This window comes from Heteronotia binoei, chromosome 1 (genome assembly GCF_032191835.1).
Source record: "Heteronotia binoei isolate CCM8104 ecotype False Entrance Well chromosome 1, APGP_CSIRO_Hbin_v1, whole genome shotgun sequence".
Classification (NCBI taxonomy): domain Eukaryota; kingdom Metazoa; phylum Chordata; class Lepidosauria; order Squamata; family Gekkonidae; genus Heteronotia; species Heteronotia binoei.
In genome coordinates, this window is record NC_083223.1 from 18,038,347 (window position 1) to 18,056,102 (window position 17,756).

The 17,756-nt window shown below is 46.5% G+C and overlaps 1 protein-coding gene across 1 annotated transcript in view; it reads left to right on the plus strand.

The window, feature by feature from the left end:
* Positions 1 to 17,756, plus strand: part of LOC132566388 (intersectin-2-like) — a 143,998-nt gene that overhangs the window by 37,551 nt on the left and 88,691 nt on the right. The window contains 6 exon segments of the mRNA XM_060231383.1: positions 6,266 to 6,429; positions 10,395 to 10,592; positions 11,473 to 11,569; positions 11,839 to 11,981; positions 14,229 to 14,292; positions 16,645 to 16,782. Coding sequence (XP_060087366.1) covers positions 6,266 to 6,429; positions 10,395 to 10,592; positions 11,473 to 11,569; positions 11,839 to 11,981; positions 14,229 to 14,292; positions 16,645 to 16,782 — 804 coding nt within the window.

Consider the following 17,756-nt stretch of genomic DNA (forward strand, 5'->3'; position numbering starts at 1 on the left):
TTTTAGTGTTTTGGGGTTTTTTTTAATATTGTGAGATGAAATCTCTTATGTCCTGATTTTATGATTGTTCCCATAAATACTGTTGTTCTTTAGGGAGGCTTTTTTTCCTCTATGATTTTTTTTTTCTTCTTCACATTTTGACTTGAGTCTCAACAAGGAAGACAGACTGTGAAGGAAATAAGTAATTTTTGTATTGCTGTTTAAAATACTACATTGTTTACATTAAATATATAGCAGTTTAAAAGGTAAATATAATTAGTTCCTATTTCTGATTAAACAAACTGATGGGGTGAAACATTCATTCTGGACCATTCATTTGTGTATTTCTAGGGTTAGAAAGCAGAAGAAGAGAAAAAAGATCATTTATAGGATAGACTGGCAATTAAGGCTACCAGCTCCAATTGGGAAATTCCTAGAGATTTTTTTTCGGGGGGGGGGGAGGTCTGGGGAGGGCAGCATATTTGGGGAGTGGTGGGATTTCAGTGGGCATAATGCCATAAAGTCCACCTTCCAGAGCTTCCATTTTCTCCAGGGGAACTGATCCCCTGGAGTGGGTGGCTTGCCGGCCTTTTGACTGGGGGGGGGGGGGGCAGGCAAGGAGAGCCCCAGGTGAGCAAGGCCTGTTTGGGATGGTTGGCATGCCCAAGTAGGCCTCACTTGTCCAGGGCTCTCCTTTCATGCACCGGGTTGCTTTTGGCTGATGAGGGGGTGGCATATTCTAATGAGTTATGCTAATGAGCTCCACCACCTGTTTTTCTACAAAACGACCCCTGAGTAGAACAACACCCTTTCCTCTAAAATATAAAAAACATGAGTTGCAAAACTTTTCCTCATAAAATGATCTCCTTCCCTCAGTAGACGCTTGCATGGTAGCTGCATGTTGCACAATGGTTTCTGGTGTCTGCAAGACTGGCTTTGAACGGTTGTTCCAACCCAGAGGTTTCAACATAATGCCTAAAGTGCTTAGACTGGAAGCCAGTGAGGAATTGGGTGGGGATTAGAGAATGGTTGTACATACATCGAGACTTCCGGTCGCTGTGCTTGACCTAGTTAGTATCCACCAGGACTTTTTTTGTAGCAGGAACTCCTTTGCATATTAGGCCGCACCTCCCTGATGTTGCATATTAGGCCCTGTACTAAGAGCCCTGTAAGCTCCAAGAGGATTGGCTACATCAGGGGGCGTGGCCTGATATGCAAAGGAGTTCCTGCTACAACAAAAGCCCTGGTATCCACTTTGTGTTGGGACACCTGATTTGGCCCATGTGCAGCGGAATACGTTTAGGCATGCCTAGCACTGCGCTTGGGTTGAGGAATGTATGTGTGGGCAACAGTAACCTTGCCCTCTTGGTGTGGCGGCAAATGGATGTTGCATCATTGGCCATGGACTTCAATTGGGGCAGAATATTGGAAGGGGGGGGGCGGAGCAATGATGACACCATTTTGCCTTACTGCATTCATGAGGTGTTTTAGAACCTTGGGGCATGCTTGCAATCTCTTCTCTGGAAGGTTCATGTGCATGAGGCATTTGTAGAAGTATTTTCTGGTATGTAGAGGTTTTGTTGTGACATGGTTGAGATACCTGTGGAACACTTACCTGTTACCCAAGGTACTCTTCTTGGGAAAGGGATATTTCTCCTGAGGAAGCACGGAATACTCATGTGCCTGTGGTTTTTCAACTGAGTACAACCAGGGTGTTTTTTGTAGCAAGAATTCCTTTGCATATTAGGCCACACATCCGTGATGTACCCAGTCCTCCAAGAGCTTACAGGGCTCTCAGTACAGGGCCTACTGTAAGCCGCATAATGATTGGCTACGTCAGGGGTATGTGGCCTAATATGCCAAGGAGTTCCTGCTACAGAAAAAGCCCTGAGTATAGTGTTTGCTGGAGCTGGGTTTTTTTAGTTATGGGTAAGAACATTCTTAGGAGAAACTGTGCAGTTTGTTTTGGCCTTCATTTCGTCTGGAGACAACATTGTCAATGCAGCCTGGGCCCAGTTCTGCCTGAGCGTTTCGCTGAAACAGAAGGAAGAACTCAGTTTGAGGGGGGTTTCTCTAGGAGAGCTTAATTGGATGAGATTCAGTTGAGGCCGAGGGACACCTCTGCTGGGGAACTGTTGAGAATGGCCCAGGCTTCCTTAAATGGAAAGGAAGAATAACCATAGAAAGGGTTTCTTGACTTTGTTCTTGCAGAGCCTCAGTAGAAAGCAAACAGTTTCTTCTTTTTAAATCAACAATTTATTGCATTTTCACAACATAAACATAGCAAAATAAAATAATACAGTACAGTGCAACAGTATTATAAATTAATAGACAGTAATAGAAATACAGCATTTTAACTAATATGTGTCTGTTTTATACATATACATGTAATTTTAATGTTTAGATCACAGTTGTTTCAAACATTTTGCCTCAAGAGTTTATAGCCAGGGGTGGCCAAGCTTGCTTAACATAAGAGCCACATAAAAAAAAAGTCTGGGGTTTGAGAGCCGTAAGACATGAACATCGGATGTTTGAGAGCAGGCAGGCAAGAAGGAAGGAAAATGGGAGGAGGGAGGGAGAGGTGGAAAGAAAGCAACCTTAACTTTAAATGCATTCTCCAGGCTGGCTGACAAGGTGGTAGGGGCTTCAAGAGCCACACAATATGTACGAAAGAGCCATATTTGGCTCCCAAACCACAGTTTGGCCACCCTTGGTCTATAGTCTAAGGAATTCAAAATCTGGTAAGTTTTACCATAAACAGAGTATGTCAATCAAATTGGGAATATCACAACATTTTGATAAATATTCTATTATGGGGGACCAAATTACCTCAAAATTGGATGGAAATTTTTGAGAAATAAAAAAATTATACATTGTCAGAGAGTTTGGCCATAATAGGTGTGTCCCATAACGTTTTGCGCCATAGCGATAAATCTGGGGGGAGCTGTGACTTTCCGGTGTGACGCAAAAGCAAACAGCTTCTAGATCTGTCCCTGCAAAGAGGAAGTGTTAGCAGGCCATGATCGACTGAGAAGGCGAGAGAAGAGAACAAGATGGCCTCTGGGGGAAAAGAGAGAGATCACAACATCTAAACAGAGAAACACCTCAGAGAAACACCCACGCCCCCGGGATGGATGTGCTGTGGGACGCAAGCTGCTGCGTGAGGTAAAGATGTCAGGTGACTCCAGGGACCCAGCTGCAGTATCCTGCAGACTGAGAAGAATCCTTAAAAATGTAAGTTATACCTGGAGCCCTGCTTTTTAATAGTGTTGGTCAGAGGTGGAATTCTAGTAGGAGCTCCTTTGCATATTAGGCCACACCCCTCTGATGTAGCCAATCCTCCCAAGAGCTTACAAGGCTCTTTTTGGTAAGCTCTTGAAGGATTGGCCACATCAGAGGGATGTGGCCTAATATGCAAAGGAGCTCCTGCTAGAATTCCACCCCTGGTGTTGGTCACCATTTTTGTAGACTCAGACCAAGGGCTTTGGCCCTCTTTCCAAATTATGTTCTGTCATTAGCAATTCATGGGCTAGTGCTGTAGCATGGGGTAGAGACAGGGATGTCGAATTCATTTGTTATGAGGGCTGGATCTGAGATAAATGAGACCTTGTTAGGCCCAGCCATGTTGGGCCTGGCCATGTGTGTACCTATTTAAGATAAGATAGTAGAGATATAAACTTTATAAAGGACACAAACACAAATATTTCTTTTAAAAAAACCTTAAAACATGTTTAAAACGTTAGCACTCATTGGTCTTAAAGGTGCTTTCTTTGTATTTCTCCCATGGGATCCAAGGAACTGGGCAAAGGAAATTCTGGCTCTTTCTTTCCTTCCCCAGGGGACGGGGAGCCTCAGCCAATAGAAAAAAGAGAGGCTTGGTTCAGTGGCTGTGCTGTGCAATTGAGAGAACCTGGCAAAGCAAGCTATTCCTCCACCCTTCCTCTCCAAGGGAGGAGTCTCAACCAATGGAGAAAATAGAGGTTTTGCTCTGTAGCTCCTGTGCAGTTGAGCAAGCCTTACAAAGCAAAATGTGATGCAAAAGGAAGCAAGAGAGAGAGAGAAGGAAGCAGATGACAGCCAGTTGCTCAGGGGGCTGATAAGCGGCCTCCTGGGGCCTAATTTGGCACCCCTGGGGTAGAGGATTAGGATTAGAGGACTCTGATGTCTCTGGTCTCTCATGGCAGCCATATTGTGTGCATCGCTGAGTGGCTTGTTTTGGATGGTGGCTGGTTCATGGGCTGCAAGATGAAAGTTCTCTGGTTTGTACATCCTCCTCTTCTTCCATGACATCTCTGTCACCGGTTTGCAGTAGCATATCATGGGCCTTTTAGGTACGATGAACTCCTTTTTCTGCTGTGGCGGAGTCCTCGGTTCCATGAGATGGAAGGTTCAGATGGGACAGTGCTACTTCAGAATTGCAGGAGTCACTACTTTTTATGGTTCTTCTCAGAGCTTTTTTTTTGTAGCAGGAACTCCTTTGCATATTAGGTAGGGTTGCCAAGTCCAATTCAAGAAATATCTGGGGACTTTGGGGGTGGAGCCAGGAGACTTTGGAGGCGGAGCCAGGAACAAGGGTGTGACGAGCATAATTGAACTCCAAGGGAGTTCTGGCCATCACATTTAAAGGGAAAGCACACCTTTTTAAATGTCTTCCTTCCATAGGAAATAATGAAGGATAGGGGCACCTTCTTTTGGGGCTCATAGAATTGGACCCCCTGGTCCAATCGTTTTGAAACTTGGGGGGTACTTTGGGGAGAAGCACTAGATACTATACTGAAAATTTGGTGCCTCTACCTCAAAAAACAGCTCCCCCAGAGCCCACAAAACCTCCAGATCAATTCCCCATTATACCCTATGAGAATTGATCTCCACATAGGGAATAATGAAGTGCTCAGCAGACATTTCCCTCCCCCTCCCCTCCCCCCCCGTTTCTGGCAACTCTGAAGTGAGGGATTGGCCTCTCTACTCATGAGTTGCTGCCAACTTCTTCAAAGTAACACAGACACACCATCCCAAGAGGAAGCCTTTCAATCGGAGACTGAAGCCTCCAGAGGTGGAAAGGCACATGGTCATCTAGGGGCGGGGCTTCCCTCCCCGCCGGCCAGCTGACTGGGGGCGGGAAGGAGCCTGGGAAAGCAGAAGAACCCCCACTGGGACCTGGGGATTGGCAAGCCTAATATTAGGCCACACCCTTCTTATGTAGCCAATCCTCCTGGAGCTTACAGTAGGCCCTGTACTACCGTATGAGCCCTCTAAGCTCTTGGAGGATTGGCTACATAAGAAGGGTGTGGCCTAATATGCAAAGGAGTTCCTTCTACAAAAAAAGCCCTGGTTCTTCTGCACTAACTTAAGGGGTGTGATCACATAAATCATAGAAAACTTCCTCACACAGAATTGTCTCATTGATCCATGTGGTATAGTCCTACTGACAGCGGTGACCTAGGATCTCAGGCAGAGCTTTTCCAACACCAGCTCCTTTGAGTCTTTCAGTCACCTTGTAAAATTACTCTGCGGAGCTGTATGGGAGTCAAGGTGTACAGATTGTCTGGATGGGGCTTGCATGTATGGGGCTCTGCATATGCTGGGTCAGTATAAAGTCCTGATATACGAACGCAAGGTGGAGTCAGAGTGGTACAGTCCCCTTCAAATCTATTGCATAGTTGCAGAATGTATGTTTGCACGAGGCCTATATGGGGCTAAAGAAGATGATCTTGTGGGCACTCAATAAAATTGCTGAGCAGTCGGGTTAGAACGGTTAAAAGGAAGTACTTCTTCACCAAAAGGGTGATCAGCACATGGAATTCACTGCCACAGGAGGTGGTGGCGGCTACAAGCACAGCCAGCTTCAAGAGGGGATTGGATAAGCATATGGAGCAGAGGTCCATCAGTGGCTATTAGCCACAGCTTATCATTGGAACTCTCTGTCTGGGGCAGTGATGCTCTGTATTCTGTGTGCTTGGGAGGGGCAACAGTGGGAGGGCTTCTAACGTCCTGGCCCCACTGAAGGACCTCCTGATGGCACTTGGGGTTTTTTGGCCACCGTGTGACACAGAGTGTTGGACTAGATGGGCCACTGGCCCGATCCAACATGGCTTCTCTTATATCTGTTTGAGGTTTATTTATTTATTAGATTTTTTTTTTTTAGTCACTGCTCACCGAAAGAGTCGTTGGGTTTGTGGGGGAAGCTGGGGAGCTCTCTCCAAAACACATGTAACGGTCCACTGCCTCAGAGAGTGCATACAAATGCAAAGTGTCTGAATCAATGTGCATGTTTTTTTGTTTAAAGGGCTCTTTCAGACCTGAACAAGGATGGGAGGATGGATCAACAGGAATTCTCCATTGCGATGAAGCTCATCAAGCTAAGACTCCAAGGCCAACCCCTGCCTGTGATTCTCCCTCCTATCATGAAGCAACCTCCCGTGTTCTCTCCCTTGATGTCTGCTCGCTTTGGTAATCATGGATATTTAATAAATGTGTGGTTTGGAGGCTCTCTCTCCCTCCCCTCCCCCCTCACAATTAATGGAGCTGAATAAATGCAAAAATGGGATAGTTAATACTAGAGCTTTTTTTGTAGCAGGAACTTCTTTGCATATTAGGCCACACCTCCATGATGTAGCCAATTCTCCAAGAGCTTACAGGGCTCTTAGTATAGGGCCTACTGTAAGCTCTAGGAGGATTGGTTACATCAAGGGTGTGTGGCCTAATATGCAAAGGAGTTCCTGATACAAAAAAAAGCCCTGTACAGTCAGATCTCATCAGATCTTGGTAGCTAAGCAAGGTTGGTACTTGATAAGGTTACCAATCTCCAGTTGGGGGCAAGGGATCCCCTGGTTTGGAAGCCCTTGCCCCACTTCAGAGTTATCCAGGGCATGTTTTTGTAGCAGGAACTCCTTTGCATATTCGGCCTCACCCCCATGATGTAGCCAATCCTCCAAGAACTTACAGGGCTCTTCTTACAGGGCCTACTGTAAGCTCCAGGAGAATTGGCTACATCAGGGGTGTGTGGCCTAATATGCTAAGGGGTTCCTGCTACAAAACATGCCCTGGTTAACACAAGAAGGTTCTTAAGGACATGTGAAAAAAGACACATCCCTCCAGGAGCATTACACTCAGCTGACTCCAACTTGCTGGTGATCCCCAGCCAGAAAGCCATCTGGATATCCTCAGTCAGACCTAGTGGAACTCTCTGTCAAATGAGACCAGGACCCTGTGAGACGTGAAACAGTTCTGCAGGCCTTGTATGACAGAGATGTTCCACCAGGCGTATGGTCGAGGGTAAGCGATGGGTTGTCAACATGGACCTTTTCCTTATCCAGCCTATTACTGTGGCATCTTTCTGAGAAATTGCGGACATTTAAAGTTTTGTAAGTTAATCAGTGGATTGAATTTTTACTGTTAATTGTATTTTAAATGCCATAACCCACCATGAGCCTTACAATGCAGGAGAGGGAGGGCTAACAGTCTAATTAATAATAACAACAACCAGGGCCTTTTTTTAATAGCAGGAACTCCTTTGCATATTAGGCCTCATCCCCCTGATATAGCCAATCCTCCAATAGCTTACAGGGCTCTTCGTACAGGACCTACTGGAAGCTCTTGGAGGATTGGCTACATCAAGGGGTGTGTGGCCTAATATGCAAAGGAGCTCCTGCTACAAATAACGCCCTGACAACAGTGAGGTTGATAACCCTGAAAGAAATAGGAAGGGCTGCTCCTGAGGAAATTTACTGATGATGTGAGCGTGTATCTGGGTGCTCATTGAGAAGGGACCTTTCTTGCAATATTGTAATGTGAGAATGGACCTTTCTTGTAATGTATTAAAAATTATGATTCTAAAAAGGTTTTCCTAAATATTGGTAACCAATACATCACAGTGTTTGTTTCTCTTATTGCCTACAAAAAAAAATCTGATGACGACAACAACAATAATAATATAGCTAAAGATCATTTTGACTTTTTTTGTACCACAGTTGAGTGTAGGAAGAAAAGCTGATAAAAGATTGTCCTGAGCCTTTAATGGCCTCAAAAATAGACATTTAAACTCTCAGCCCTGTTCACGTAACGATGTTAACAGCCTGTTTTCTCAACCATACCAGGCAGTCTAGCCAACCCGGCTCAGTTTCCTGCTGCTTTTTCATACAGAAGAAAGCACTTGTGTCTGGAAGCTATCTTGCAAATAGTCTCAAACAGAGTACTGGTGGCTTTAGGGTTAAATCCATGCTATAGATCAAGGGTGGCCAAAGTTGGTAAATGTAAGAGCCACATACAATAAACATCAGATGTTTGAGAGCCGCAAGACATGAACATCAGATGTTTGAGAGCTGCAAGGCAGGCAGGCAAATAGATGGGAGGAGGAAAGGAGAGGTGGAAAGAAAGCAACTTTAAATGCATTCTCCAAGCTACTGGCTGGCTTGGCTTGGAGAAGTGATTTAAAGAGAGAAATGCCTTCGTCAAGCCAGCTGACAGGGTGGTGGGGATTTCAAGAGCCACACAATATTTGTGAAAGAGCCACATGTGGCTCCTGAGCCACAGTTTGGCCACCCCTGCTATAGATGGACTGAGCCTGCTTCGGCGGGGAGGGTGGGATATAAATAAAATAAAATAAAATAAAATAAAAAATAAAAAAATAGATCTTTAAGAAGATGAAGAAGATATTGGATTTATATCCTGCCCTCCACTCCGAAGAGTCTCAGAGCGGCTCACCATCTCCTTTCCCTTCCTCCCCCACAACAGACACCCTGAGAGGTAGATGAAGATATTGGATTTATATCCCGCCCTCCACTCCGAAGAGTCTCAGAGCGGCTCACAATCTCCTTTACCTTCCTCCCCCACAACAGACACCCTGAGAGGTAGATGAAGATATTGGATTTATATCCCGCCCTCCACTCCGAAGAGTCTCAGAGCGGCTCACCATCTCCTTTCCCTTCCTCCCCCACAACAGACACCCTGAGAGGTAGATGAAGATATTGGATTTATATCCCGCCCTCCACTCTGAAGAGTCTCAGAGCGGCTCACAATCTCCTTTACCTTCCTCCCCCACAACAGACACCCTGAGAGGTAGATGAAGATATTGGATTTATATCCCGCCCTCCACTCCGAAGAGTCTCAGAGCGGCTCACCATCTCCTTTCCCTTCCTCCCCCACAACAGACACCCTGAGAGGTAGATGAAGATATTGGATTTATATCCCGCCCTCCACTCCGAAGAGTCTCAGAGCGGCTCACAATCTCCTTTCCTTTCCTCCCCCACAACAGACACCCTGTGAGGTGGGTGGGGCTGGAGAGGGCTCTCACAGCAGCTGCCCTTTCAAGGACAACCTCTGCCGGAGCTATGGCTGACCCAAGGCCATTCCAGCAGGTGCAAGTGGAGAAGTGGGGAATCAAACCTGGTTCTCCCAGATAAGAGCCTGCACACTTAACCACTGCACCAAACTGGCTCTCAACTGTACTTGAAAGTCGGAGCAGCAGGGAAGATTGGAGGCAAGTCGTTCCTCTTTTGGAGCCAACCCTGAATCAGCTGAACCATGGAAAGTGCGGCTAGCCTGCAGAAATTCTCTTGCTTGGGTCTTGCATGCCGCCTGGATGACATAATCTGTGCTGGTATTCCTGGCATCTTTTTATGTCCGTTAACAAATGTTCCCTCCGGAAACAGCAGAAGGAGGAAGAAGACTTGGGTTGAACAGGTGCAGAACAGTGAGGGCAGAACATGTCAAAGTAGTTGGAAGAAAATGTGCTTGGTAGCTGTCTAGCTGCACAATGGCGCTTTGAGAGGAGATCCAGAAATTTTCTGATGCTTTCACAAACTTATGGCAGCTCATTGCAAAATAGCAGAAACTGACCACGGTTTTAAACATTGCTCAGACGAATGTTAATTAAATTGTTTCAGTTTTTAAAAACAAGAAATGATGTTAATGACATCTGTGAGTTTTTTAGGAAGCATACTTTCAGCCAGGGATAGAATTCTAGCAGGAGCTCCTTTGCATATTAGGCCACGCACCCCTGATGTAGCCATTCCTCTAAGAGCTTACAAAAAAGAGCCTTGTAATATGCAAAGGAGCTCCTGCTAGAATTCCACCCCTGCTTTCAGCCAATTCTGTGCTTGTCTGCTCAGGGGGGAAAAAATCTTAGTTCAGTGGGGCTGTCTTCCAGAATAAGTGTGTATAGGATATCCTTTATATTACTTGTTTCTGTCTTTTTTTTTCTCCCCTGAAATCTATACCTACAATATTATAACATTCTAAAATATTTGGAGGAAAACTAGCTATAGAAATAGTGCTTCAGTAGGTGTGAAGTCCTGTGTGGGCACAGAGCTGTCATCTAAAATTAGTTTGTACAACTAACTTGAAGCATGAATCCCGGGTTTTCCAGACGTTGAGTGCATCATTGATAAATGGTAACTCTGGGGTTCCTTTTCTAGGCATGGGCAGCATGCCGAATCTCTCTATGCCAGCATCTGTCCCCACAGCGGCACCTCTGGCTCCCATATCTTTTCCTTCGATGACATCTATCCCACCCTTGGTTGTTTCTGCCCCCCTCATGCCTTCCGCCAGCACCACCTCATTGCCAAATGGAATATCCAGCCTCCTTCAGCCATTGCCTGTGTCATACTCTGCAAGTGAGTATAGCAACATCTGCCTTCAAAGTTCATGCCAGCTGCTATTGAATCCATGCCGCCTTAAATTAATCTTGATCTAATGGTTTAATTGTTTTAACTGGTTTAATTGTTTTATTGCTGGTCTTAATTGTTTTATCATGTTGCGATCCACCCATTACAGGAAAGGGCGGACTATAAATTTTCAAAATAGATAAAATATCACCCCCGCCTCAGAAAAAAGGATGGATTGGTAGCTCCTCCAAGTGCCAATATCTTCAACTGAACATGGCCAATTCCAGAGCTTACAGGGCTCTTATTACAGGACCTCCTGCAAGCTCTTGGAGGATTGGCTACATCAGGAGGTGTGACCTAATAAGCAAAGGAGTTCCTGCTACTAAAAAAAAAAAAGCCCTGGCTAAGGCAGAATTGTTGGGTTTTTTCCACCAGAAGGCTCCCTTCCCTCCCACACCAGTCTGTGCTCCACAGAAGATGCTGTTCTGTCTCCCAGTTTCAAGACCCAAGCCACAAAAAGTGTTCAGCTACTCCCTAGATGGCTGCTGGGTGGTGTTTCATTGTTGGTTTTGCTGCAGTAAAGCAGCTTACATGATTCTTCTCTCCTCCGTTTTATTTATTTTATCAAATTTATATCCCCGCCCTCAGGGCGGCTATCCTCTCAACAAACAACCCTGTGAGGTAGGTGAGGTGGAGGGTTTCTGACTGCCCCAGGTTACCCAGTACACAAGTGGGGATTTGAACCTGGATCTCCCCAATACTAGTCCAGTACTTTTAGATACTATACCATACCGGCCCTAACCTTTCAAACTAATCAAAAGGTTTTAAATCAGTTAACGGAATTCATGTAGTGACCCTAAACTCATTTATCTACTTTTGTTTGTTTTAGCTTTGCCTCATTCTATTTCGCACAGTCCCATGACAGGAAGTTTTGGTGGCGCCAATATCCAGAAGACACAGTCTCTGATAGATTTAGCATCTAGTAGGTATGGACTTTCAGGTATAAAACTGCCATATCACAATCACGGGCTTAATCCTTTTCAACAGAAATGCTTGTTTTGGAGATTTTCACAGTTTAACTTGCTTCTTACAAAAGTACATATAACGTCATTAGTAATTGGGAAAAAACGAAAACCATTTATTTGTGTAGAAATTATGATCTGTTTAAAACTGTAAGAACAGAGGATTTTTCAAATCTGACTGGCATTTTTACGTTATCCTAAACGGGTTATCTTTTGAACGGTTCCTGTTGCAGTTCAAATTCTTCTTCTACCGCGTCACTAACGGGGAATTCACCAAAGACAAAATCTTCTGAGTGGGCGGTCCCTCAGGCTTCCAGATTAAAATACCGGCAGAAATTTAATAGCCTTGATAAAGGAATGAGTGGATATCTGTCAGGTTTGTATTACAATTAAAGTTCTGAAATATATAAGTAACAAAATATTGTGTTTCATTAAAAAAATTATACAATTTCTCCCCCCCCCATCATTTTTTTATAGTTTCTAAGAAAGATTTCCTGTGTACCTTCCTTTTTATTAGTGTTACAGAAGGACACAATTGTGGAATGGGTTTTGCAAGCTAGTCTCCCCACCCCCACCCCATAATTATGGCTTATGTCCAAAGGGAGATTTTGTCTTAGAAAAATAGAAAGTGCTGCTTTCAAGAGTTTGTTGTTTATTGCAGAATAAGCAGCCCTGTAGCCAGGATTTGAAGAATTGGGGGGCCCTGATTTTTTTAGGGGGCACATAGTGGCCCCAACCTCCATGGCCTTCTCTCCTACCACCGCTGAGGAGGAAAGCTGCCAGCTCGCTGCCATGCAGCCTCCCCCCTCCCCACAGCTGCCCCAAGGTGTTCCCTTTCCACCCCTCTTCCAGTAGCTCTGGTGGGGAGCCACTCAGAGGTTTAGATACGTGCCGCAAGGTCTCCTGCCCTTACCTGTAGCATGATCCAGCTAGGCAAGCCCGGCGGGACAAGGGGGGGGGGGGTGGTAGAAGGCGCCACCAAGTTGCAACTGACCTCTGGGGCTACAAGACCTCCAATTCAGATTTCTTCCTGTCGGAGGGCAAGCCGAGGCTGCCCAAGTGCAGCTCCCACCCTCCCTCGGGTGGCCATTGAGACCGGGCCAGAAAACCCCTGCAGGCGAACATCACCTCTCCACTGATCCCCAGCCCCGGACTACAGCTGGGACCTCCACTTGTGTGCGCCAGCCTACCCTACCCTGCCCTGTCTGCAATGGACCCATCTGCCCCTACCCCCGCCACCCCACTGGAGGGCCAGAACGGCCTCTTCTTGCAGGCGCCCTCTAGCCCAACGTCAGCCCAACATGGAGCTTAACTTTCATTCCTGGGCGCTGAAAGTGCCCCGCTGTTTCTGCTTGCTGGGGGGGTCAGAGATTTCTTCCAGCCCCTAAGCAAGCAGAAGCAACAGGGAGCTTAACTTTCAGTGCTGGGCTCGGAAAGTGCCCTGTTGTTTCTGCTTGCTGAGGGGTCAGAGAATTCTTTCGGCCCCTAAGCAAGCAGAAGCAACTGTGTATGACTACGGCAGAATGGAGAAGGATGCAGCCAAGGCACTGGAGGTTGGTTAGGAGCCCCTGTCTAGCTGTCAGAGGGCTGTGCCCCCACAGGCCCCCTCATAGCTATCAGCCTGAGAATAAGTCATTTCCCCTGAATGGACTGTTCACAGTCTTCCTTAGAGGTGGGGGATCAAAGCACCATTATCATTGTAATTTTTAAATACTTTTGTACTTGTGAAGATTTTTATTAATGTGTAAATAAATATACCTTAGCAGACCTAGATCTCATCAGAGGAGGTTTAAAGTTAAACTAAATCAGTTAAAGTTGGCTTATTATTATTATTTATAGTTCATGTCACTAGCTATTTTGGTTACCTAAGAGTACATACTAACAATTATTTACTAGTTACTGCTGGTTAGCAAGTTTCATTCCCTTTTTGGATCAAAATGATCTTGCCCCTAATAGATGTGGCCTGGCTCTATCTCCACTTGATTTGGGCATTGCATTCTACATAGGGCTCCCTTTGAAAACCCCGTCTAGTCTAGAATATGGCAGACAGATTGCAGTTGGCCATTGGAAGTGTGATGCCCCAGGGTGGAATTCTAGCAGGAGCTCCTTTGCATATTAGGCCACACACCCCTGATGTAGCCAATCCTCCAAGAGCTTACAAGGCTCTTTTTTGTAAAGTCTTGGAGGATTGGCTACATCAGGGGTGTGTGGCCTAATATGCAAAGGAGCTCCTGCTAGAACTCCACCCCTGGTGACGCCCCAATCCTGAAGGAATTTCATGGGCTTCTACTTTGTTTCCAAGTTCAGTTGCTAAGTGCTGGCATTGATCTGTAAAGCCCTGAACCTCCTAAGCTGTCCGGCAACTGAAATCACAGGCCTCTCTCCATTTTCCTCACCCTCAGAGGTTAGGCAAGCAATTACTGAGGAAAGAATCTTTTCTGTGGTGATTCCCGATTATGAAAATCCCACCCTTCTCAAATTTATGTGGTGTTCCCATAATCATCATTTAGGAATCAGGTGAAATCCATCCTGTTTTTTCTGAGCCCTGCCTTGTTAGGGTATTTTAACTAACATACTGGGTAAAAATAACTTCGTAAATGTTCATATTTGTTCATTTGTTAAGGTTTTCAAGCCAAAAATGTCCTTCTGCAATCAAATCTTTCTCAGACTCAGTTAGCTACCATTTGGTAAGTGTGCTAATGGTTTGGGAAGGGCTGTGGCTCAGTGGTAGAGCCCCTGTTTAACACGCAGTGCAGTCTCAGGTTTGACTCCTGGCATCTCCGGTAAAAAGGATCAGGTAGCAAATGATGTAAAAGACTTCCTCTTGAGACCCTGGGAGAGCCGCTGCCAGCCTGAGTACACAATAACAGGTGCCAGATAGGCAATCGTCTAGTTTGCCTAGCTGTAGGGCCAGCCCTGGCCTCCAAGCTCCAATGAGATCAGGCCAGCATAGGGCTGCCAATCCCCGGGTGGGGGCAGGGGATCCCCAGTTTGGAGGCCCCCCCCTGCTTCAGGGTCATCAGAACGCGGGGGAGGGGGAGGGAAATGACTGCTGAGCACTCCGTTATTCCCTATGGACACTGATTCCCATAGGGTGTAATAGAAAATTGAACTGTGGTTGTCTGGGGCTCTAGGGGGGGTCGTTTTTTGAGGTAGAGGCACCAAATGTTCTGCATAGCATCTGGTGATATTCCTCAAAACACCCCCCCCCCAAGTTTCAAAAAGATTGGACTGAGGGGGTCCAATTCTGTGAGCCCCCCCAAAAGGTGCCCCTATCCTTCATTATTCCAAAAGGAGGGAAGGCATTTAAAAGGTGTGCGGTCCCTTTCAATGTGATGGCCAGAACTCCCTTTGGAGTTCAGCTGTGCTTGCCACACCCTTGCTCCTGGCTCCACCCCCAGACATTTCTTGAGTCAGACTTGGCAACCCTAGACTAGCAGCTCATGGTGACCCCGGACTGTGGGGTTTTCAAGGCAAGAGACACTCAGAAGTGGTTAGTCATTGCCTTCCTCTGCAGAGGAACCCGGGACTTCCTGAGTGGTTTCCCATCCAAATGATCTGCGTGGCTGATCCTGCTTAGCTAATGAGCTCTGTGGAGCTTGGGCCAAGCTGGGGTATTCAGTATTTAAAACTCCTTTTATTTAATTGGGAGAGAGGAGAAAAGTTTGAGGCCTTCCTTTAGCTTTAAGAGTCTCTTAAGTGGAAGAACCTTTGGGTCAAAGAAAAAATTAAGAAAAGAGTTGAATTCGGGGGGGCGGAATTTTAGCAAGAGCTCCTTTGCATATTAGGCCACACACCCCTGATGTAGCCAATCCTCCAAGAGCTTATAAGGCTCCTTTTTGTAAGCTCTTGGAGGATTGGCTACATCAGGGGGGTGTGGCCTAATATGCAAAGAAGCTCCTGCTAGAATTCTATCCCTGGTTGGAGTTATGCTGCACCCTTCACTCGGAATCAAAGGGCCGCATACAATCGCCTTTCCTTCCTTTCCCCACAACAGACACCCTGTGAGGTAGGTGGGTCTGAGAGAGCTCTTGAGAGAACTGCTGTTGAGAGAACAGCTCTGGGAACTGTGACTGAGCCAAGGTCACCCAGTAGGTGCATGTGGAGGAGGAGTGGGAAATCAAACCCATTTCTCCAGATTAGAGCCCGCTGCTCTTAACCACTACACCACAAAGGCTCTGTTCTGTATGAACTGTGCATTTGTACATGATCATTGTTTGTGTTAATTTCACATGCCCTGCAACACACCTGGGTGCTTATTCAGTGTTCCCTCTTAGCTGAGTTAGTGTGAGCTAGCTCACAGGTTTTTTTAGCCTATGGCTCACACATTTTTGTCTTAGCTCAGGAAAAATGGCCCCAGAGCAAAATAATTTATGCAGCAGCTCACAATTTTATTGGCAGTAGCTCACAGCTTTATTCCAATAGCTCACAAAGTAGAATTTTGGTTCACAAGACTCCACAGCTTAGAGCAGGGGTCCTCAAACTTTTTAAATAGGGGGCCAGTTCACTGTTCCTCAGACTGTTGGAGGGCCAGACTGTTGTGGTGGCTGCCGTTACTGTACAAGGCCGCGGGCCGTCAGTTCTCCGTCTTCTGCATCTCTCTCCCTTCCCCACACCACACACCCCAGCCTGGGAACTCGCCTCACCTCGGTATCGCCTCACACTCTGTCTCTGCCGCCTCAGCCCAGTGCCGGAAGTGTGCATTGCTAACGCGAGTTTAGGTCGAACGTCACTTCTGGTCTGATTTTGCCATAACCCGGCGGGCCGCATAAACGTCCTCAGCGGGTCGCATCTGGCCCGCGGGCCGTAGGTTGAGGACCCCTGGCTTAGAGGGAACGCGTGTGCGTGTGTGAACATGCTTTGTTGCTTAGGATTTCATATCGTTCAAACACAGGTGTTTCTTGAAGCTTTGCTTTGACAAATGTGGTCCATGTGCTAACATCTATTTAAATATATACATATTTCTATATTCTGAAACAATGAAGTTACCGTTCCTCATTCCCCCAGTCCAGTTAATGCAGCTCTTCTGCTGCTTGTAGGTCACTCGCTGACATCGATGGGGACGGACAGCTGAAAGCAGAAGAGTTCATAGTAGCTATGCATTTGACTGATGTGGCCAGAGCTGGGCAGCCCCTTCCATTAACTCTGCCTCTTGAGCTGGTGCCTCCTTCCTTCAGGTGAGTAACACCAGCTAAAAACATCAGAAGAGCCCTGCAGGATCAGAGCAGTGGTCCACCTAGCCCAGCATCCTGTATCGCACAGTGGCCAACCAGTTCCTCTGGAGGTCCAACAATAGGGCAGAGAGGCCGAGGCCTTCATAAGAACATAAAAAGAACCCTGTGGGATCAGACTGATAATTCATCTAGTCCAGCATCCTGTCTCACAGTGGCCAGTAAGTTCCTCTGGAGGGCCAACAACAAGATATAGATGCTGAGGCATTCATAAGAATATACAAAGAGACCTGCTGGATCAGACCAATGGTCCATCTAGTCCAGCATCCTGTCTCACACAGTGGCCAACCAGCTCCTCTGGAGGGCCAACAACAGGGCATAGGGGCCGAGGCCTTCATAAGAACATCAGAAGAGCCCTGTTGGATTGGACCAGCGGTCCATCTAGTCCAGCGTCCTGTCTCACACAGTAGCCATCCAGTTCCTCTGGATGGTCAACGACAGGACAGAGAGGCTTAGACCTTCATAAGAACATCAGAAGAGCCCTGCTGGATCAGACCAGTTGTCCATCTAGTCCAGCATCCTGTCTCACCCAGTGACTGACCACTTCCTCTGGAGGGCCAACAACAGGGCAGAGAGGCTTAGACCTTCATAAGAACATCAGAAGAGCCCTGCTGGATCAGACCAGTGGTCCATCTAGTCCAGCGTCCTGTCTCACACAGTAGCCATCCAGTTCCTCTGGATGGTCAACAACAGGGCAGAGAGGCTTAGACCTCCATAAGAACATCAGAAGAGCCCTGCTGGATCAGACCAGTGGTCCATCTAGTCCAGCATCCTGTCTCACACAGTGGCCAACCAGTTCCTCTGGAGGGCCAACTACATGGCAGAGAGGCTGAGGCCTCCATAAGAATATACAAAGAGACCTGCTCAATTAGGCCAGTGGTCCCATCTAGTACAGCATCCTGTCTCACAACCAGTTCCTC